The sequence below is a fragment of the Bos indicus x Bos taurus genome, chromosome 16, assembly GCF_003369695.1.
Source record: "Bos indicus x Bos taurus breed Angus x Brahman F1 hybrid chromosome 16, Bos_hybrid_MaternalHap_v2.0, whole genome shotgun sequence".
Taxonomy (NCBI): Eukaryota; Metazoa; Chordata; class Mammalia; order Artiodactyla; family Bovidae; genus Bos; species Bos indicus x Bos taurus.
Genome location: NC_040091.1, coordinates 61282902 through 61306800, shown reverse-complemented (window position 1 = coordinate 61306800; position 23899 = coordinate 61282902). Strand labels below are relative to the sequence as shown.

General features: G+C 36.7%; 1 protein-coding gene across 1 annotated transcript in view; it reads right to left on the bottom strand.

Annotated features, from left to right (window-relative positions):
• Nucleotides 1-1742: 1742 nt before the first annotated feature.
• Nucleotides 1743-23899, bottom strand: part of XPR1 (xenotropic and polytropic retrovirus receptor 1) — a 208150-nt gene continuing 185993 nt past the window's right edge. The window contains exons 12-15 of the mRNA XM_027565490.1: nt 18713-18879; nt 15244-15383; nt 10437-10658; nt 1743-7507 (exon numbers count right to left, since the gene is read on the bottom strand). Coding sequence (XP_027421291.1) covers nt 7447-7507; nt 10437-10658; nt 15244-15383; nt 18713-18879 — 590 coding nt within the window. The 3' untranslated portion in view covers nt 1743-7446. The remainder of the gene's footprint in view (nt 7508-10436; nt 10659-15243; nt 15384-18712; nt 18880-23899) is intronic.

Genomic DNA, 23899 nt, shown 5'->3' with positions numbered 1-23899 from the left:
TGTGAAAAGCAGTTGATTAAGGAGCTCATTTGTTACTATTTAAGAGTCCCAAGAACTGTCATCCCTGGAGGGGCAGAAGATAAATTCTCACCAACAATCAGAGAACCCAGCTTGCTGAGGAACCTATAGTTTGTGTGTGTGTGTGTTTTGTAGGAAGAAAATGTTCTTTGATTTTCTTTAAGATGGTTACATTCTGATCAGGCATAGCTTTGGAAAGAAGCTGCTTCCTAGTTCCTGCTAAGAAAGAAATATGTTTTCTCCTTCTAAGGAACAGGGAGAATGTGGGCTCTCCAGCCAGTCAGATCTGCATCTTAATTGCAGGGTCAGTAGTTACTGCAGTGTCCACAGCCAGGCACTACGCACTTTCTCCTCTATAAATGGTGCTAATACTACATGATGTCACTGATGAGAGATGGTCCTTGCCTGTGCTGGGCAGTGAGGGTCAGCAGTGACTACTCTGCCCTTGGGGGACCTAATCTGTTCTCTGTGGAGTAGAATAGAAAGTTCATGGGATGAAGAAGCAGCTAATTATCAGGAAGGGAGCACCAGGATCAAGTTTTCACACAACTTGATTCAACACAGGATGACTGACCAGTTTGTCAGTAAGCAAGTGTTCCTAAGAGGCACAACCTCTGTAGCAATCGATGGGGGGAAAAAAGTCAATTACTTCCTAAATTTGCTCAATAGCTTATCTACTAATAATCTCTAGAAGTTACCTTTCACTTTAACAAATATTTATTAGGCCTCTACTATCGTCTAGGTACTTGACACATTTCAGTAAATATGATTTTGTATGACTTCCCACTGACAAAACACCTTTGGAAAAAGGACGTCTCCCCTCCCCTGATTTGTATTACTGCTAGAACTCCAGACTAGACTAAGATTGGGGCATTGCATGGAAGAAAGTCAGCGTATATCCTCGTGGTCACTGACCATAGCTGGCAGCAGGACACACACCCTACCCAGCAAGTTTTTTGACGAAGGCTGCCAGGGATGTGCTTAAAGATTTCTACAGGATCTGTGGAACTGCAGGCAAAAAAACGTCTGAATTCTAGTTGACAGGAACAATCTTTGACAAACAAGTTTCTAAACTATCTTTGATATTTCATTATCGAAGGGCTACAGAACACTTGATTGACTAAAATTAAAAATGTAAAACACTATAGTGTATGTATACGCCTACAGGCATACAAATGTTGAGCATGTTATTATTATCATCAGATTAGAGAGAGGTGCTGAGGATCCAATGAGTCATATATATCCACAGCTTATCCTGACTTTAATGTGGTAACTGCATGTTATCATATTCTGGTTTAGTCAATAAAATATTTTTCTCTTTTCGAGTATATTTATCCTGGGGTCAGTTAATTTGATAACTTTTTCTAGATAGATAAGAGTAATAATCCAGGAATTCCACAGAAAATTCTACGTTCCCACAGTGTCTGGGTATGGAATAATAACAGGTGTCCAGCTGTTCAGGATTTAACTGAAAAAAGATCGGCTGCATCAATCCCATTGCTTTAGGGTCACACTTCATATATTACCTAAAGAAAAAATGCTATTTTAGATTATTTTTCAATTTAGTAAAAGAGTTAAAAAATGTTCACCCGTGAAGTCTGTTTGCCCTAAACTCTTAACAAGTTAGTAGTCCTAAGAGGAATCATATTCAGGATCCAAGAAACCCAGAGAGAAAAACACACAGTCACACAAACCATTCACCAGTGACAAAGGAGGCAGTAAACTGTTGGAAAACAGTGAAGGCTTGTAATAATGAAAAAAGAACAGTTTTTTTTTAACCAATCACTTATTTTCTTTTAAAAACACATAACCACATTAACTTTTTGCTTTATACAACCATCAAGAAACTATAAAACAGTACCACATTGTGCATTAAACCTACTTTCAAGAAGGGAACGCCACACTTCATAAGAATTCTACCCATGTAAGAAGGAAGAAGGAGACAGTTAACAGCATAGTCACAGATACAACATGAGTCCAAGCAAGCATCAATTCTTCGACATCACCTTTTCCATTTACCAGAGTGGAGGGAGGAAGAAAGAAAGCAAGGGAGAAGAAGCAGGGGAAGAAGCACCCACAGAGGACTAATCACATTCCATGGTTACTTTCGACAACTATAGCTCAGTTTCATAGAATAGTATCACCTGACCAACACAGTGTGGTGGGGTGGGGTGGGGTGAAGGAAACATGAGTAAGAGGGAGAGGGTTCAAAGACAGGTACATTTTACACCCTATTGCCCTCCTAAATACTCTTCACTGATACAAGCTTCTGTGCTAATCTGGAAAACAGTAAGATATTAATCTTCACAATGTGATAAAGCTTAAGAGTTCTGCTCTTTCTGCAAGTGTGAGTGGCTCACAATTTTATAGTTCAAAAGAATAACAATGTCACAATCAGTTACTCTTTCGGGATTCCCCACAATCTTTCTCACTTCCACCATGCTGATGTTGCAGCATGGACCATCAGGGAATTGTAGGGAGGGACTTCAGAGATAATGATAAAAGGAGAGTGAGATGAAATCCTTGCTCTTTCTTAGAAGTTCACATCTTTCTGGTAGTTAAGTCTTCCCTCTGTTTTGTGGTGGCACAGAGGAAAGGGCATAGGAAGAACTAAGGTGATATGGTGGACGTTTACTCAAGTAACGGGTCTGAAGGTATATAAGATGAGATGGTGTAATTAGCAGACACACTGAATCCAAGGCCAACAGTTGGTTATTTGATTGTCCTCCTTAGGTTGATGGCATAAAACAAAACAAACAAACAAACTGAAGGTGGCTTTGCTTTAGTAATAAAATAAAGGTCTGCTATAAGGAAGCATACTTTAGATGAAAAGCAGTATAATCATTTGCTTCTCTTCAGGGAAACTCATCTTGTCCCTCTGACTTCCTCTTCTGTAGTAAGTGTGTTCAAAGTGTTAGGCCAATGTGATAACCACTATACTCCATAGTAAGCAAGCAAATACATTCCGGAAGGTTGTTTTTAAAGGGGCAACTCAATATCACAGTTTTGCCAATTCATATTAGAAAGGCATGATGAACCATTCCAATCAGCAGGCTCCTCTCAATTCCCAGGCAAACTTCTCATATCATTTAAATTAAGCTCCGAACTTCTTTGAAGTCTTCATATTTGGTGAGTGGTGTGGCTTAACACTGGGTAATACTGGTTTATAGCGTTTATCAGCACAAATTTCTTACCATCTAATATAATAAACTCTAGACCACATTATGACTGTGCTGACATTGCATAGACTGAAAATATAATGCAGAAAGTTAGCTTTTAAGATTTGCTATCAAGATTGATACCTGAAATGCAGAAACATATGTGTGTTTAAGCAATTTGTAAAATCTCTTTAACCTTTCCTTGCTTCAGCTAATCATCAAAAGCAAGAAATAAGCCAGATGCATCATAAAAAGGAATGAATTAAGTTCAAAAATTTGATTTCTCTTAACTTTTCCTGAAGTTCTACTAGAACTTTTACTGTCTTAACTTAGTGACATAGATCATATCTATTATTGGCTTTTAAAATTAGATGTGTTAAAAGTTCGGTGATTTTGTAGTTGAGAAAGCCTTAGATTCAATGTAAGTTTTTTCAATCTGAGAAGCCACCTTAATTTTTAAAATTTCAATATGCTGTACAGCTCCTATTTCTTAATAACTAAAAGATTTCATGCAAACTATTACAGAAAATAATCTGAAATTCATTTACCAAATAAAGTGCAATCACATCAGAGAATCCTAAATATTTGAATAAAATAACACCATGGATAGTTATTTTCTAAATTACTTTCCTTAGACTAAAATTTTTTTTCTAGACATTGCTAATAAAATTGCTTTTGGGCATAAAGAACTATTTCCCGAGTAAAGGAAAGTAGTGGAGAAAGAGGGTAGCAAAACAGGCAGGTGTCTACCAGCAGTATAACCACCCAAAGGATGTGGTCAAGCTCACCTACTTTCCTCACTGCCCGGCTTCTGCTGCCAAGGTCCAACTTCCTCTTGCTCTTCTCTGCTACCTCCACAATTACCTTATTTCTCTTCAACTAAATGTCTGTTAATGCCTGTACACTCAATAGACTATTTTCTCCTATTCTTAACTTGCCTTAGTTAAGAAAGCATAAATTGCTTTCTCTAGTTATCATGAATATACTTTGGTCAAACCATGGTAGAAGGATATCATATACCAACAAGTTACTTCTAGCAAAATCTCAAGTTAAAATCTTCAAACTCTCCTGTTGGAATACTGGGATGTCACAGATCTGAGGGGCTGGGCTCTGTTTTCCTTCTCTAAGGGTTCACACATGCTACTGCTGGGGTGATTGGCATTCTCCTCCCACAGCACTGCTTCTGTATCTGAAATGAAGCAGCTTTTTTAAGGAGAAAAAGGGCTGATGCTGAAAAAGAAAGTTGCACATAGGTTTCCGACCTCTTTCCAATCTTAAAAATAACTATTATAACCTAATTAATGACAATTTGTGATCATTTTAATGTCTCTCTGTATAGTATGAAATCCTTAATTAATCCATTTTAATGGTATAGGCAGCCTTAATTAGAGGTGCACATTTGTGCATGGAAAATAAGCCGCTTTTGTCTTTTACTTTCTCTACACACATCAATGCTTTCCATATTATCACAAAATGAAAAAGAAATTTTATCCTTTTTAAAAAATACTTTTTTCTTTCATTTGGGGGTATTTTAACTGATACCATCAATTGAGTGATTCTCAAATAAAATAAAACTAGACTTCCTAAACCTAAAATCAGATGACGTTTTTCCTTTGGTTAGTGCTGCTCCTTTAAAATAACTCTGTGATATTCATTTCCTAGGAGTTCTATTGAGAGTTTCAGTGTACAAGACGCTCCAGTAAAATTTTAGGTAGGACACAGCATTCACAACTAGAGTATATAAAAGTTAGGTGAGAAAAATGCACATTGCCTTTTCTGGAGGAAAAAATTATATATTCTGTCTTCCAAACTGTTTCCTCTTGATGAGGAAAAGCCTTCTTTTCTCTTTAGAGCTTCAGGAGGAACATAAAGCTGTTGTGTTTAAAAACATGTTTAAGCATCTGTCAAAGTAAGCTGAAAGTTACCTAAGCCCTACCATTCCTGAACAAACTATTCTGATAGGACCAACAGCAGAAAAAGAATATATTCGAACAATGCATTATCTATGAAAAAGTAATACTGATCAGGGTCAAGAATCGTAATAGTTGAAAAACGACCAAACTGGTCATAGGATACACTAAAGTAAAAACACTGGGGAATTAAAATACCAGAAGTCAACTGTAAGATTTTAAGTGTGTCATTATATAGGTTTACTAACAGAGAATGAAGTTGACAAGTCAAATTGCTCTGGATACACATTAGTACCATCAGTTTTATTTGTACAAGAAATGACTGGTCCACTGGACTTTTCTATATAACTCAGTAATAATGACTGCTCCTTCTGGACAGACCAGTGATATTTCCCCCATAGTTTTAACGTACAAAACCAGAGTAGTTAGAAAAAAAATCCCAAGTATAAATAATGCAACCTTTAATCTATTAAGGGTCACTAAATTGTTACCACTGATTATTAGAAATTATCCATTTTATTTAAACAAACAAAAAAAAATTAAATTTCTCTTCTTCAGTTTTGGGCCAAGGAATATGCTTGGCAAAACAAAAAAAGCTGTAAAGGCCACAGAGCTTAGTGATTTTTCAGGGGAAAAAAGTCTCAATTCAGGAAGGGACCAAATTTTGGAAGCTTGACAGAACAAAGACGAAAAAAACTCCTTTAAAAAGAAAATGTTAGTTAATTGGTAGAATTTTGGTAGTAATAGGAATTTTAATTAATCTCCTGGAATTATGACAGGGATGAGTGAAGACTTGTGATGCATGGAATAAGAGCTAATAACAAAAGGATATACTAAGGGGCAGTAATCATATGCTTTTATTACTAAGTAAATGATAATGCTAAATTTAATGCCAATCACATTCAAGGGAGAAAAATCCTTTAGGGTTTTTGGGCTTATCTGATGACTTGGGAAATAGGAAAGGAATTAGACAAAAGTGAAAATGAGCATTGTGTACAGACCATTATAGTCTGAAATTTCTAAGAAATACGCTTTTTGTGTATAACCAAGTTTAGGCCCCCCCCGATTTTGGCAGTTTTTCTGTCATAGGAGGGCATGAAATCTAATGTTCATCCTTTAAAACTGCTGGGAGACATGGCTGCCAATCTGTTTCATCACTGTCAAGTGAGAGAGGAAGGGCAACTTGTTCTATGCTCTCAAAAGCATGGTTTCCCCAAGACAGACTTTTAATTTGATCGACTTCTGGCTAAAGTAAGTGGGCCCAGAAGAAAGACTATCCAATGAGGGTGTAGAGAGTCTATGAAATAGCTGTGCCTTCTAATCCCAAGTTGGTAAAGGCTGTACTTCAATTACCCTACATGTTGAAGCTTAATAAGGCGTAACTTCAGTTACGGCTGGAATATGGGCAAATGTATTCCACATCTGTTCCTTAAAAAAATGTATCAGGCCTCTTCAATAAATTTCAGCTGGTTGTATGGGCGTGTTGTGAAGGCTTTGTTGCAGGAGACACGCTCAGGATTCTGAAGCAGCAGCAACTCAAAACATCAGTAATAAAACTTTGGCTTAAAATTAAAAAGAAAGGAAGAAAAAGTCAAACAGGTGCAAGTCGTCTCATGAAAGAGGTATTGTGGACTAAACCCTCAAATGCTGTTCAACATTAGTTTCCCCTGTCTTCACTGTTACCACCTTCATTGTACAGGAGTTATATCATTCTTTTATGGTTAAGTTTCATAAATAATGAGAAAACCATATGTAACAAATACATCATATTTCCCACCCACCCAGCAACCCTCCCCAAAATAAGAAAAGTTACATCAAATTAAAAAGTAGCTTCGTGAATGAAGGTACTGCTCTAAGTTGCACTTTCCCTGCAAGTGCGGCCAGTGCTTTTGCGCTGGGTATGAAGGAAAGGAAAAAATTCTCCACATAAACTGACAAAAAATTTAAAAATCAATGTCCGGTTTCAACCAGTCAAAACCGGGCCAAGCGGAAGCCGAGGTATCTCGGTACCGTCCCATCAGAGGGTCCTTGCAATGCCTGTTCTTCATCCTGGTAGGTATCTGTGTCCTTGTGATTGTAAACAATCCAGAAGATACTGTGTTTTTGTTCCTTAAAATGTCCTCTGATTGGCAAAATGAAGTAAATATTTGTTTTAAAAATAGAAAATGAAAATTAAACGAGAAGAAAAGAAAAGAAACACAGTGAGCTTGTTTGGAGTCCATAGGATCCGATCTGGAAGAGCTCGGAAAACGTGTTATATGTCTTCTGTTTTCGGCTGGAAAGGTACTAGAGGTTGCGTTGGTCGAGGAAAGAATTGTAGAGTAGGAAAACCAAGGATGTTAATCTAGACTTCAGAGGATTCAAGTGTTAGCTTCATCATCTGTGTCTTCTATCAATACCTTAGTGTCACGAGCCTTGGATCTAGTGGTAATGAACGGAAGAAAAAATACTTAGTCCATTACTAAAATACAAACACATCCAAAGTATTAGGTACATTTTCAATCTTACTACCGTTAAAAATACATAATAACCAGTCATGGACACTATGTACTACACCAGATAGACTGCTCCTAGAGCTTTGTATTCAATTTCAGATATTACTGGAAAAACACTAAGAAACTAGGTTGTAACCAGAGGAAGGAAGCAACAATGGTAGGTCATGTGTAATGTGCAATGGAGGGGTTTGGATTTTATGATGTATTTTTTTAACCTCTCCAAGATACCAATTTTCATCTCTGTAAAGCAGGAATAATGATACCTTTTTACATAATACTGCTTTCACTTCATGGAGACAGTATGAATATCAAGTGAGAGAACAGATATAAAAAGCATCAGTAAAGCATTAAACATTAATGCTTTACTGTTAAACGAAGAATTAAGATGAGGATGACAGAAAAATCATTTGAGGAACACATGAAAAACTAGGAGAGTTGGCCAGCAGATTACGACTAAAGGAGAGACATGACAGTTGTCTTCAAACAGTTGATGAAGTATACACAGAAGAGGGGATTCCCTGGTGGCTCAGACGGTAAAGAATCTGCCTGCAATGCGGGAGACCTGGGTTCAATCCCTGGGTTGGGAAGATCCACTGGAAGAGGGCATGGCAACTCACTCTAGTATTCTTGCTTGGAGAATCCCCATGGACAGAGGAGCCTGGTGGGCTACAGTCTATGGGGTCACAAAGAGTCGGACATGACTGAGTGACTATGCACAGCACACATAAGAGAGAATACTAAGTCATGTTAGAAAGCCCAACCAGGATCAACTGGTTGAAGTTATACTGAAGCATATTTCAACAAAAGCTATCTACCACAGTAACTAGCCAACAATAAAACCAGGTGCCTTGTATGGTTATAAACTTCACTGTCACTGATGACTGTCAATCAAAATAAGATAATCAACTATTCAGGATTCCATAAAAGAGATTCTTGCACAGGATGAAAAATGGAGTATTAGATAACATCAAAATATTCTGCAACTCATGAGCTCCATGAGGTAAAGTAGGTATTATTATTACTCAACAGAGGTAGAAATAGACATTAAAAATGTTAAGGATGTGTTATATGGTTGCAAGAGTCTCAAAGTTAGCATTCAGTCTCAGATCTTATTTTAGATTCGCTGCTCTCTTCCTTTGCACAAAAGCTGCTCCATTGTTCTAAATGTCTTCCCCTGGAGGCAGTCTAATAAACTGGTGTTTTTCCACTGAACATCTGAAGCTGAACATAAAGATCTACTGCTTCCTTGTTTTTGAAGCAGAAAGAGTGTATGTCTGGATTGCCCTCTGCTGGTGACTGGCGAGGATTCGACTTTCAAATTTAGGAGCTCAGTGGGATGACCACCCATTGCACTGTCTTCCAGTCCTTTGTGGACCTCACCTTGCTAACTCTACCAGCCTCCACATGCCCTCCTCTTGCTTCTTCAAACTCTGCTTCCTGCTCTATGTAACAGCATCCTGCTTTGTTTTGACGTTCTTCCTACTGACCTCCCTGACCATTCCTTTCCTACCCCGTTTGTTTGTTCTTTTTTTTTTCTCTTGCTTGTGCTTGTTCTCCAAGACAGTTCCTTGCTCTGCTTTTCTCTACAATCTCTTCTTCAGAGAACTTACAAATTCTATCTGAAGCTCAGGCAATTTCTCCTCTGCTCCCTGTGGGTTATTACCATCTCTAATTTTTTTTTTTAAACTTCCTTTAAAATGTTTCCTTGTTTTCTTTTTTGGCCTACTGTAAGCGCCCTAGTCCAAGTCTTTAACATTCCATACTTAAGAATACTGCAATGGTCTTTCAGTTGATCCGGCCTTCAGTTTTCCCTTTCCCAATATATGTTGCACAGTGCCACTGAAAGTTATGAATGTATTACTTTCATAACATTCTATGAAAAAATTCTCTGTGACTTCCTCCTGCCTACAAGATAAAGCTTTCAGCCTTTTACAATCATACTTCATTCAGCTAAATTTTGTTACTATTTGTTACAAGCTCTAGTCACATGGCTTTTCTTTCCATTCCTCATTTCCACCTTTATGTCTTTACTATGCCTCTAGCTTATCCAAACACTCCCTTATCCTTCAGAAAACTGCCCTGTCCCCTCTTTTATTCCAATCCTTTGTGATATCTACTGTTTCTAAATTTCAAATGTGGCCACATAAACCCTACACTTAGAGGGTACAGCTATCCTCCAAACAACTTTTAGGAATATACAAAGTCAATGACCGATAAAAATATTGCTGTAGGTATTTACTAAGAAAGTAAAAATAATAATAGTTTATACTTATTGAGCTCTTTCTGTGAGGAAACTGGTGTAAATTCCAAGTCATAACAAACAATCTACCTAGCCACCCTCTGAACAGGGACCATACTAATCCCAATTTCGAGATGAGCAATAATATAGAGAAACTAAGTGATTTGGCCAAGATGACACAGATGTCAAGTGGCAGAACCAGGGTTCTTAAAATTTACAACTTGAAAATGATTTTTATACAAGATATACTTAAGAGTCAAATAAAATATTCTCCAATAAGTTTTTCCCAGTGTACTTTTAATGCCAAATCAGTAGGTATTAATTAATACATTAATTAACATACTAATAATATTTTACACTATGTGTCCATTAAGACATTCTATACATAGGTTGTGAAAAATGGCTGAACACCAGCAATTTCATCAGGTTCAACATGACTGTTTCTTAAATGTTGTTGTTTAGTCGCTAAGTCAGGTGCAGACTCTTTTGTGACCCCATGGACTGTAGCTTGCCAGGCTCCTCTGTCCATCAGATTTCTCAAGGCAACAATACTATTTTCTCCTCCAAACTTAGACCTGAAGGGAATTCATCTCACAGAAGTGGCAGCCATACGTACTGAGAAGCGAGGCGAGGCCGGCGCAGGGATATGCTCTGGCTGTACTTCCACGGCCGATTCTTCTGGCGGTTCCGTACCCCATCTTCCTGGTCCATCATCTGCTCTAGGAGCGTCTGATCATCGGCATTCAGAGGGGCCACAGAGATGTCCCGCACAGCACGGAATTCACCACAGTTATTCAGATGTTCGTTCTCCAGGCGGAAGAAGTTCCACACAAATCGCCTTAGCAAAACGGGGTAGGAGTAGGTGAGTTACTTATAAAAGGCGAATATACTACTGCTATCACCTGTAGACCTCCAAGTACATCAACTTTCCACTCATGGAAATAAACACACACACACAAAAGAATTAAGGACTAGAATATTAGAATAGAAAAAGGTGGTGTGTGTGTTGAGGGGAAGGGGACAAAAATGGAATAGGAAAAGGAAAGGGACTCATGGAACACAGGTTCAGAGTGCTCATTCTTTCACTTTATTGAACAAATATTTATTGAATACCTACAGTATGACAGGAAAAGCCACAGTATGACAGAGACAAAGCCTATGCCTGTATAATTTCTAATAACAGAGACAGATATTAAGCAAATAAACAATTAGTTAACAGTATGTGCTCTGAAGAAAATAAAGCAGGGCAAGGGTACAGAACATGCTTCTTTGAGGAGATGATATCTAGCAATCTGAGTGATGTAAGGAAGCAAGTCAGGTAAAATTCTAAAGAAAAGGGTCCAAGGCAGAGGAAACAGCAAGTACAAAAGGTCCCACGCTGGAGAGGACTTTGGTGTGTTAAAACAACAGCAATGTCAGTGGGGCTGGAATGGAACAGGAAGGTAAAAAGGGCAGGAGATGAAAATAGAGAGGTAGAAAAGGGCCTGATCCACAGCCTTAAAATCTACAGTATAGAGTTTAGACTTACAGTGTGTCAGAAAACAAGGAGTTCTGAGCTGGAGAATAATGTGATTTAAGATCAATCTGCTGCACTGTGAAGAGATCAAAGACAGCTGAAGGGAGATCAATTAGAGATGACAGAGACTTAGATTCAGGTGGGGATAACAGAGGTGATGAGAAGCAGACTGATAGGATTTATTTACGAAGATGAGGCTTATTGGACATGGGATGTGGGTGGTCTCAGGTTTTTGTTTTCAGTGAATGGTGAGACCATTTACTAGAGATCTGAGTTATTTCTATTGCCATTAGGTACCCAAGAGGAAAATTCAGTAGCTAGATGGATATGAGTTTGCAGTTCAAGGGAGAGACTAGGACTATAGACAGCATAAGAACAGAATTTCAAGTCATGGGCTTAGGAATAAGTGGAGGAGAAGAGTAAAGAGGATCAAACCCTAGAGCACACCAACATTTACAATTTGGGAAGAGGAAAAAGAACCAGTAAACAAATCGAGATGGAACAGACCGTGAGACAGAAGAGAGTAGTTTCTGAGAAATCAAATGAAAAGCTTTGCTGAGAGGTAAAGTCAGATAAAAGAACCACTGGATTTAGACAGAGGATAAAGAGGCAATATGATCTAAGAGCACAGATTCTGGGAGACTGTCTAGATTCAGATTAGGGATCTGCTACTTACTAAGTGTAACAGCCTTGGATGATTTACTTAACTTATGCTTCATCAGTAAATGAGATAGTAACAGTACTTACCTGACAAGATTGTTGTAAGGATTCACTAAGTTAGTACATGTAAAGTGCTTGGAACAGTGCCAGGTATGTACAGGATAACACATTAGTGTTTGCTGCTGTTATTAATTTTTAACAAAAGCAATTTAGTTTGAGTACTGGGGAAAAGGACGAGATGAATTAAAGGGAGAATGGGGAAGGAGTCAGAGAGCAGAGATAGCAAGTAAAGTTATCTCTTGAAGAGTTTTGCTGTAAAAGAGAGCACAAAAATGGGTAGTAGTTGCAGAAGAAAAAAGATTCAAAGGATATTTTTTGCTTCTGCTTTAAATGGGTGATATAACATCTGATTCTATTAACCAAATAATTTTTTAAAAAGAAAAACTCAAGAATAAAAAAGTAATTGAGCTACCTCTTTTTTTTTTTTTTTTACTAGAAAAAAAATTAAAGCAGCATACATGAAAGAGAAAAAAGAGAATGGGGGGAGGTGGTGGTGATGGAGAATTTCAATGACATTTCTATTCAGAATTATTTTAAAATCTCCATTGCAATTTCAACTTCAACCCATGGATTATTTATATATATGCTGCTAAATTTCTAAATGTTTGTGAATTTTCAGGTATCTTTTTGTGATTTTATTCTAACACTTGTTAAGACTTCCTTTATACAGCCCAACACATGGTTAATTTTGGTAAATGTTACATGTGCATTTAAAAGCATTTGTATTTAGTAGCTAGGTTGTACGCAATGCTCTACATAGGTCATTTAGGTAAAGTTGGTTAATTGATCACTTGTTTTCTTAAAATTTTATTTATTTTTGTCTGTGCTGGGTCTTCATGTCTGTGTGGGCTTTTCTCTAGTTGTGGTGAGCAGGGGCTACTCTCTAGTTTCGGCGTGCAGACTTCTTGTTGCTGTGGCTTTTCCTGTTGCAGAGCACGGGCTCTAAGGTTCAGAGGCTTCAGTAATTGTGGCATGTGGGCTCAGTAGTTGTGGTCTTCAGGCTCTAGAGCACAGGCTCAATAGTTGTAGGGCACAAGTTTAATTGCTTCGTGGCATATGGCATCTCCCTGGATCAGGGATCGAACTCGTGTCTCCTGCTGCTGCTAAGTCACTTCAATCGTGTCCGACTCTGTGCGACCTCATAGACGGCAGCCCACCAGGCTCCCCCGTCCCTGGGATTCTCCAGGCAAGAACACTGGAGTAGGTTGCCATTTCCGTCTCCAAAGCATCAAAGTGAAAAGTGAAAGTGAAGACGCTCGGTCATGTCTGACTCTTAGCAACCCCATGGATTGCAGCCCACCAGGCTCCTCCGTCCATGGGATTTTCCAGGCAAGAGTACTGGAGTGGGGTGCCATTGCCTTCTCCCCTGCATTGGCAGGTGGAGTCTATACCAACTGAGGCACCAGGGAAGTTGTTACTTGATTACTTGTTTACACTGAGAAAAGTATGCTAACATTTTCCTCTAAAATTATAAATTTATCTACTTTTACTTTCTAGCAATGTCAACTTTCATTTTACTATTTTCAAGCTATGTATTAGGTGCATACAAATTTGAATTGGCTATCACAGATGAATCTCAAAGTCTTTTGGTTTGGCAAATTTCTTAAGTGCAAAATCAGCTTTAGTGTTCTGCTTATCATGGGGTACCTATCTTCACTTAAGAGTTTGGGCTATCATGTCAGATCATTGATGCTTTTAGGAAGATTAAAAAAACATTTTATCTGGCATTTTTATTGTTTCCACTGAGAAGGTGGGCTAAATAACCCAGGTTGCTAAATTGCAAAATATGATTCTCAAAAGATTTTAATTCTAATCTCTGTTCTAAGACTTTTTACCTCCCTGTTTCTACTCACAACCTTTCCATTGGAGCTCAATTATTTTTTTTAATTTAAAAACTTATTAAGTGTAACACACGCTCAGAGAAGTGAACAAGTATGATGGACACAGCATAATGAATTTTAGCAAATTGAACCCCCATTGTGTAATCAGCACACATTTCAAGAAACAGAACATTATTGCACCTTACTCCCCACTCAGGAGAAGGCAATGGCACCCCACTCCAGTACTCTTGCCTGGAAAATCCCATGGACGGAGGAGCCTGATAGGCTGCAGTCCATGGGGTCTCGAAGAGTCCGACACGACTGAGCAACTTCACTTTCACTTTTTACTTTCCTGCACTGAGGAAGGAAATGGCAACCCACTCCAGTGTTCTTGCCTGGAGAATCCCAGGGATGGGGGAGCCTGGTGGGCTGCCGTCTATGGGGTCACACAGAGTCGGACACAACTGAAGCGATTTAGCACTCCCCACTCAAGGAGGTTCTCTTGGTGCCACTTCCACTCACTGTCCCACAAGGGCAAATACTATTTTGACTTCTAATACCATAGATAAATTTAGCCTGCTTTTGAACTTCATAAATTTGAACTCATACAGGGACATACTCTTTTGTGGCTAACTTCTTTTGCTCAATACTTTGCCTTGTGAGATTCATTCATGTTTTTGTATTTAGTCTTTTGCTCATTACTGAATAGATTTGCATGTGTGTAAATATCACAATTTATCTATATGCTCTAGTATTGCTAAGCCCTTGTGTAGTCTCCACTTTGGTCTGCTGCAAATACTATTATTGTGAACATTCTTGTATGTGGATCTTGGTGGCCTTAAGTCAGTATTTCTGTTTGCTATATATCCAAGAGTTCATGCACAGCTTTGGTAGATACTGACAAAGAGTTTTCCAGAGTGTCTATTATACTGGTTTCCTCCTACTTGCAGTGTTTGTAAATTCCAATTGTTCTATATCCTTATCAATACTTGGTGTGTCTGTAGTTTTCATTTTAGCATTTACAGGTGAGCAGCTGTATCTCAAAAGTAGGTTTAAGTTGCATTTCCCTGGTGACTAATCATGTAAAGAACATTTCCATATGTTCATTAGTCATTTGGATATTCAAATGGAGTCCAATTCTTAAAAAAAGCTTCTAAAAAAGTCATCATCAGCATAACTTTGTAAGAATTAATCTCTTAGTCCTTCAGTCAGAATTTTCCAACACTGAGGCAGATAAGAAGTCTGAGAAAAGTTGGAAATTTTAAGCTTTTCAGGTATAAGTTTTTAATAAAATCTAATTTATAAGTACTGAGTAACATTTTAGGTAAAAAAAAAATATCTGATAAACTTTACAGTAGTCTGCTTACCGGAAAACCTCAAGGGGAGCAAAGACAGTAGCAATGATGTCCCCAGAATGAGGCAATGAAGTCATGGAGGTAATTGAGATCTGGATAGTCCAAGCAAAGCGCAGGATCACATCCTCTATGATGGCACTGTAATAGTAGGCCTGAGGGATAATAAGCAATGTGTTTCTTACAAATAAGCATACCTAGCACAGTAAACAAGAGTCACATATCATACTGACAGGCGTGAGTAAAAGAAATAAAGAGTTCCATATTTTAAAAGACTTCACCAATTTAGTTTTTTTTCATATATAGGACAATATTCAAAATGAAGTTTTACTGAATTTCAGTGATCCTTTAACAAACATATTAATACTTCATTCCCATACTGTATACTAGGCTCTCTTCTAGACCCCAGAAATACAAACCAGATGAGATTCTCGAGCTGACTGAGATGACATTCTAAAATGTATGTGATATACCAATGGCTCAATAGTTCAAATTAGAAAATATGAGATTTACTAACTCTGTTATTTGCACTTTTATTCTCAAATTGCCTTACCCTACATTTGAAAAAAGTTTTTCCTTCTTTTTTGATGTCAGAAAATAACACGAAGCTTGGATTTCACTAACAATTAAATTTAAGGGATGTCCCATTTCCACATGGGGAAGACAAGCACTCAACTAATTCTTTCAGTTTTAGCTACACAGTCTTAAGCACACAAACTGCCAACTGACTGGAACTATAATTCACGGATTTTCTATTCATCTCAAGATATCCAGCTCTTTAAAATATGTATTTAAAGGCTACAACATCTTATGGGAACTAGAACTGCTATGTATTAAATCATAGCATTTATTTTATTAAAAGAATGTCAGCAAAGGAACATCAGTCATGTTAGAAGGCTACTAAACAAAAGAAACAGCAGTCCTCTTCTTGTCCTATTCTTTAGGGGCAAACATCTTCAAATCTTGAGCATTATCTTCCACATTTCTAAATAATGTGTGTATATTGCTATATCTTGATTAATCAATTTTAGACATTATTCATTGCTTACTATGATTAATTTTATGAAGATTTTTAAAAACACATTAACTATCTCTCTGTCCCTTCCCCCAGCCATTCAATACATCAATAATGTAATTTTTGGATAAATCCACATGCAGTGAAATCATTATTAGGTGTTTTGATGAAAAGCTGCAATTTTGTATGTCTTTAAGAGCCAATCAAGCCGATCCACAGTTGACTGATGTGGGAGCTGATGTTACCAAAAATTAAAAGTCTTTTGGGAGGAATACACTTAACTTGAGGTCAAGAGATACAAAAAAGTTAAATTTTAATATGGAGATAACATAAATGCTTCCTGGACCTGGGTATGGTGCTCAACAGTATGCACTGTTAATGCCAAGGAACTTAGTTTAAGGTTCATATAGCTGTGTTCTTAATTTTTAAATGAACACCCACTGAACTGCACATATAGCTTCTTCCCTTTTTTAGCACAACAAATTTAACTCCAGTATTTGCCCTTTTAAAGCTGAGAGGGGTATGGTGATCTTCTAGGACATTTTTCTTATATATTTGTAAAGCCTAATGTACAAAAGCATACTATGACCCTAAAAATGGGTCATAAAAATATGTAATAACAAAGCAAGTGGAAGATTCTATTAACTAATTTTATTACATAGAAATAAAAAAGTACTTAAAGGATGAACAGGTTAACATTTATGTAAAGATATAAATAGTTCATCAAAGCAATCATCATAATAAGATAGAAATGCATTACATCTCTCAGTAAGGCAAGAACAGTACAAGGAGCAAAGCCACATGCATTTGGTGAACAAAAGGCCATCTTTTCTTGAACACATGTCTGCTATCTGACTTGTGCTTAATATTACTTTTTAAAATTTTCTTTTCAAATGAGACTTAAAAATCACTGTCAATGAATATCTCCTTTTCTGCCTTCATTTGTTTATATGAAGTTACCCTAACATATCATTCATCATATTCAGTCTATCATTTATTTTCAATCCTCACACTTGAAAACAGCCTTCCCTAAGCACCAGTTACATATTACACAGTCACACACTTTTCGAAGTTCAGTTCTGAAGTATTGATGACATTTTGACATAGTATAAAATATCAGTGGCCCAATTTATACTCTCCTCTGCATACAGAATTTTAGGATTGGGAAAGGATCAAGAGATAATCTAGTGTAACATCCTACCTTACGGAATACACTGCAGTCTGGTTGTCTAAAGTTATGTAGCTCATTAGTGAGAGAGCTGGGGTTAGAATTCACTTATAAGGATTCCCAATTCATTGTTTAGTTTCTTTCAATATCTGAGTAAAGATACTTTTGGTCTACTGACTTTTTAATTCAGTCCTTCTCATCCTTTCATTCATAATTTAGATAAGGTGCTCAAATGATTCTCAAGTAATTATCCATGTATTTTTGGATCAAATCGAAACTTTAAGAAAACTGATTGAAACAAATGACAGGAAAAGCCTTCTTGATGTACCCAGCAAAGTCAGGCACACCTCTTTCCTTTGTGCTTTCACAGCACTGCTCATTCAGTCAAGTATTTACTTATTTATTTATTTATTCATTCATTCATTCCACAAACATTGTCTACTGTATGCCTGGGACTATGCTGGATAGTAAGGGATACAGATACCTAAACAGGTAATTAAAATGCAATGTGATAACTGCCATAATTGGAAGTTTGTATCGTGTAAAATGGGACTAGGACGATTGGCTAATTATGCTTGGAGAGAAAGGAACAAACTGACTTTTAAAAAGAAGGAACAAGGGATTTCCATGGCAGTCCAATGATTAAGACTTTGAGCTTCTACTACAGGGGACATGGGTTTGATCTCTGGCCGGAGAACTAAGATCCCACATGCTATGTAGTGTGACCAAAAATAAATAAACAAATTTTAAAAATAAATAAGCAGCTTGATGTAGAATGCTAAAAAAATAAAATAAAAATAAAAAGAAGGAACAAGAATTTGCAAGGTAAACTAAGAGGAAACGGCATGTGAGACCTAAGGTAGGGCATAGTCGCTGAGTCGTGCCTGACTCTTTCACAACCCCATGCACTGCAGCCAACTCCATGGACTGCAGCCCACCCGGCTTCTCCCTAAGTCTCATGAGACACAGGGAACTGCATGTTAAAAAACAAATCATAAAAGATATTTAATTATTTATTCCTCTATTCTAGTCTTTATTACATTGTATTGCAATCTGTTTACTTATCTGTTTAGAACATAGATTATAGCGTCCTTGAGAACCAGAATTTTACTTTGTTTTATTTCCTACAGCACCCAGAATATAGTTAACATCTGGTACATTTTTACTGACTGAATGGATTAGCATTTTTTGGTAATTATTTTAAGTGGGCTGGTGTTGGGTATATACTGTAATATACCTGAGTGTTCTGTTTTTGTGTTTTTTCTTTTTTAAAAATAAATACAAGCACTCTTTGTACATACTTTTTGGGGGTATACAATCTCTTCCCGGAGGAAGGTGTTTTCTCCTGCATTCTTATCAAAAAGACCCCAGTCCATCTTCAGATCCCAGATGAGGGTATAACAGGAACTGATGATACAAAAGACGATCCACAGATAAAAGAACACCATGGTGTCTGAGTGACGTTGTTCTGAAGAAAGAAAAGGGAAAGAGAAAATTACTACATTCGAGTAAAATTCTTCATTAAGTAAAACTAATTAAAAAACAGATTCTTCCTCCAGCTCCATAAATAGATTTTAAGTAAATCTCCTTAGTAGGATCCCCATCTAAAAAAAGTTAAGTAATAAATCTGATTTATCTGAAATTCAAAATAATTATCAAACATTCAACAAATATACAAAACTTATACAAAAGTGCATTTAGAATTTAGGGGCTCAATGCTGAAAACATAATATTTCAAGTAATTGTGATGGAGGTTTAGAATATTACAAAAGTTGTCATTTTAATTTTTGCCATCAGGTGGCAGCTTTGGGTCAAAGATTTTTAAAAAATGTATGAAACACCATTAACAAGGGATGTGCTGCATTCACTTTGAGAAATTCTTGGATCGTTTTTACTTTAGAACAACATTTCCTTCCCATACTTAGATCTTATCAATATTTATTGTGAAAACAGGTAATTTTAATTCTAGATAAAATGCTACAAAGCGACAACTGATAAGGAATGTATCCTTAAGAACATATATGAAAGCAAATTTCTCTCAAACCACAAAGCAAAGCATGGTATTTTTGCTCCTTTTGGATTTTATTTAATGATGAAGTAAAAGTCGCTCAGTCATGTCTGATTCGTCACAACTCCATGGACTATACAGTTCCGTGGAATTCTCCAGGCCAGAATACTGGAGTGGGTAGCCTTTCTCTTCTCCAGAGGATCTTCCCAAACCAGGGATTGAATCCAGATCTCCCACATTGCAGGCAGATTCTTTACCAGCTGAGCCAAGGAAGCCCAAGAATACTAAAGTGGGTAGCCTATCCCTTCTCCAGGGGATCTTCGAACCGGTGTCTCCTGCATTGCAGGTAGATTCTTTACCAACTGAGCTATGAGGGTTTTAAGCTGACAGACAACATTATAAAGTGCACTAAATCAGAATAATACACAACTTTTATCTTTTTCACTCTTAAGTGCTTTGTATATTCTCCAATGAAACTCTTCTTTGATAAGTCTGAAAGTTATCATGATGTTATATCTGTTTTCTGGCTATAAGGCATAGGTATATAATTACTACTAAATGGTCCTCAATCATCAGGAAAAAAAAAAAAAAGGTGTCATCTAATTCAAAAAAAGTTTAGATTTCAATCAGTTTCCCAAAGGATCAGAAAGTAAAGGCTGTATCATGCATTATCCATAATCCTTCCTAGTAAAATAAACAAGTGCTGGAAATTCCCTGGTGGTCTAGTGATTAGGACTTGGTGCTTTCATTGCCAGGGCCTGGGTTCAGTCTCTGGTTAGGGAACCAAGATCCCACAAGGATCACAGTACGGCCAAGCAAGCAAACAAATAAAAAGTTCTTATTAATCATTTTATACATTAAGGTGTTAAGTACAGTATTATTCAAAGGTGCCTTTTAAACATCTATAATCTATTTAGTTGAAACGGCCATTTGTTATTGATGATAATTGGAGCTCAAAATAAAATAAGCAAAGTACTATGAGAACATCAAGGAGAATGGGACTGTTTCCAAAAGTATGAAATAAGAGGAAGCAGCATTTGAGTTATTTCTAGAAGGATAAATAAATAGTGTTGCAAAAGTCAGGCAGATGAGGCAAGGCTATTCAAGGCTAAAAGAAACTAATGAAAAGGCATGAGGGTGGGAAAGTGCAAGGCATGTTTTGAGAAGCTTCAAGTAATCTAAGTCTAGTGTGGGTGAAACAGAAGATGTGGGGGAGTGGGTATGCTTTGAAATGAGGCTAGAAGACATTCTGGGTCTGACTGTGGAATGCTTTCTTGTGACTTAGGATCAGATCCATATTTCAGAAAAATACCTGATTGGCAGGTTGTTTTCGTCAGAACTATTTAGTTGGTTAAACAAAGATACAGATATCTCTGAGCTCCAGTGTGTTGTTAGCAACAGTTTGTACCAGCTTTATGAGCTGATTAATAAATTTTCAAAACTTTGCAAACTGGTTGTTAAACACAGTCATTTTAAGTTAAATTACATAAACTTTATAATCTGCTATATTAAAAACAAAGGCAATGAAAACTCAGATTCATCACTTCCTAATTATTTTACTAAAATTTGATATTATTTGTTCTTTTAGGTTATATATGTTTATTGTATCTATATAATGGAAATACTATACATCATCTCCCAACATTCCACATGAATCATCTTAGTAGCTTGAAATTGGCTACGGTGGCAGTCTGTATTTACACCATGGAAATCAGCAAACACTGCAAATCAGTGCCCCATCCCCATTCCCGGATGAGAGCTACTATTTAAACATGCCAGGACACCACATTCTTCTCCTGGAAAGTCAGTGGTAGGGAACAGAAATACAAATTTTTAAAATGGCCCATAGCTGATTCTAATGAACAGTTAAGCTTGGATATAAACACATTTTAAGATTTAAACTATTTCCACAAAACTTTCCTCCATCAAAAGCAAACTGAGTTAATATTTGTACTATAACACGGTGCTATACAAAATATCAATTTACAAGATTTAACATAATATTTACTTACTACATAGGTTTAGTCAGGTATGTTCTGACATACCTGTTCACTTCATTCTATATACAGACATAGAGTCTAGCTGAGTAATATTTTCAATAATTAGCATCATGGTTGCATTAAAAAAAAATCTGTAACTCATCTACTAAGGTTTGTAAAGAATAAAGCAAATTTAGCAATGTAATACAATTCATTCATCATACATTCAAAATAAGAACAACAGAGAAAAAGACAGAAAAATGAATTAATAATGAAACTAAAAATAATGTGCTAATTTTCTGTTATTTCTTCTAGCTTTTAAATACAAGTTCTGTCTTTAGAATATGGGCTTCACTGGTGGCTCAGACAGTAAACAATCTTCCTGCAACATGGGAGACCTGGGTTTGAGATCTGGGTTTGATCCCTGGGTCAGGAAGAACCCCTGAAGAAGGAAATGGCTACCCACTCCAGAATTCCTGCCTGGAAAATTAAATGGACAGTGGAACCTAGCAGGCTACAGTCCATGGGCTTGCAAAGAGTCAGACACGACTAAGTGACTAACATTTTCATTTTTCACTTTTCCATCTTTAGAATATAATTCTTAAAATGGGACAATGGGCTGAATTGCCTTCCTTTAATCCCATATTATTTCTATGAAGTTTCTATGAAACATACATAAGGACTCACTGACTTAAAAATATTTTAATACAGTATTTTAGAATAAGTAATTTGTATCTTATGAACTTCTTCAAACAATGATTAACAGGCACCTGGTCTACAAATGCTGTATTTTTGGTCTCTTTTTAATTATCACCCTTACTTGATCTTTCCCATCTCCTAAATGAGGAGTGCGTCTCCCTGAAATTATCTGCCTTCATTGGTATTCAGGGATTGTATCAGGAAGATATTATCACTTTAGGCAAGCAATTACATCTAATTCTCTGTTGGCTAACTCTGGTAGCCCACTTTAGTAATGTTCAGAATCACAGAAAATCAAGTCATTGGTATTCTACCCTAAGCTTCTATTACACACCTGCCATATTAGAAGCATAATTAATACCAGACATATGGATGGTAATGGTATCCACTGAATCTAAAACGAATAAGCTTCTTAGAGTTTTGTACCTATTAGGCTTCATAGGAAGAATTAAGCAAAAGAGTATGTTAGGAAAACTGCTAAGAGAGAAAACAGAAAAAATCACATATGGACATCATCCTGAGCAATATTTCATGAAGGATATATTAAATAAGGCTTCCCTCATGGCTCAGACGGTAAAGATCTGCAATAAGACATGGGTTCAATCCCTGGCTGGGAACATCCCCTGGAGAAGGGAATGGATACCCATTCCAGCATTCTTGCCTGGAGAATTCCGTGGACAGAGAGCCTGGCGGGCTACAGTCCATGAGGTCTAAAGAGTCAGGCAGCATGTTAAATATGAAAAAAGTGGCAATGTATGTAAAGTGAACAGTGTTCTTTCAACCAAAACCTTTCTACTCTGGTAATAGCTTACTAGTTTTTAATCTGAAATTAAACAAGGAAACAAAACAGACTGGGGACACTGTTTTCAAAGCCCAAGCCTATATAGGTAAGCTGAGTTATGAATGAGTTTGGCATCTAGCAAATTCCTAGTTCTATTCCTATAACCTAAAAGCATCAAAGCACTGAATTATGAGACTAACATGGTTCTCTGAAAATTAATGGATCAAAAACTTCTGTGATCTTTAAATACATTTCAGTTAATATCTGTGTTATTACACATCTGTGTCACATGTGTTATACCTCCTTAGGTGGTTATTAATTTATCCTAGAACAGGCAAGAGAGACATTATATTCCCATTTTAAAGTTAAGAAAGCTGAAGTTCAGCGAGACAGTCAGTAGGTGGAAAGATAGGTGGGTTTGATGTTAGAAGAAATGGGTTTGAATCTAGACTCTACCTCTTTTCAACTCTGTGATTATAGAAAATTCATAATCTTAAAATGACAGACAAAAATGATAATCACTAGGCCTAAGGATAAATAAGGAAGCTAGTAATAGGAATCCTAATCAAAGGAAGTTTTTTTTACTAGACAGCACCATTTCTCTAAGACCATCTCAACTCAAAAAAATAGCTCCATAAACTATTAAGAAATATTAAAAATATTTCCAAGGTATCTGGAAAGCAGAATTTAAAAACTACACACATATTACCATTTCATACTGTATATAACATTATGTTAATAGAAAAAGACAGAGGTAGCTATCCCTGATGAAGAAAGTAAGATTATTAAGGGGACTCATTTTTAACTTTATTTATGTATTATTTGAATTTTGTTTTTTACAGTGATATATACATATCCATGTTTTACTTGTATAATTAAACTAAAAGAAAAAGGAAGAAAGTGGGCTAAAGTGTATACCTGTGGCAGATTCATGTTGATATATGGCAAAACCAATACAATAAAGTTAAAAAATAAATATAAAATAAAACAACAACAAGAAAACAGTTACTAATAGGGTGAT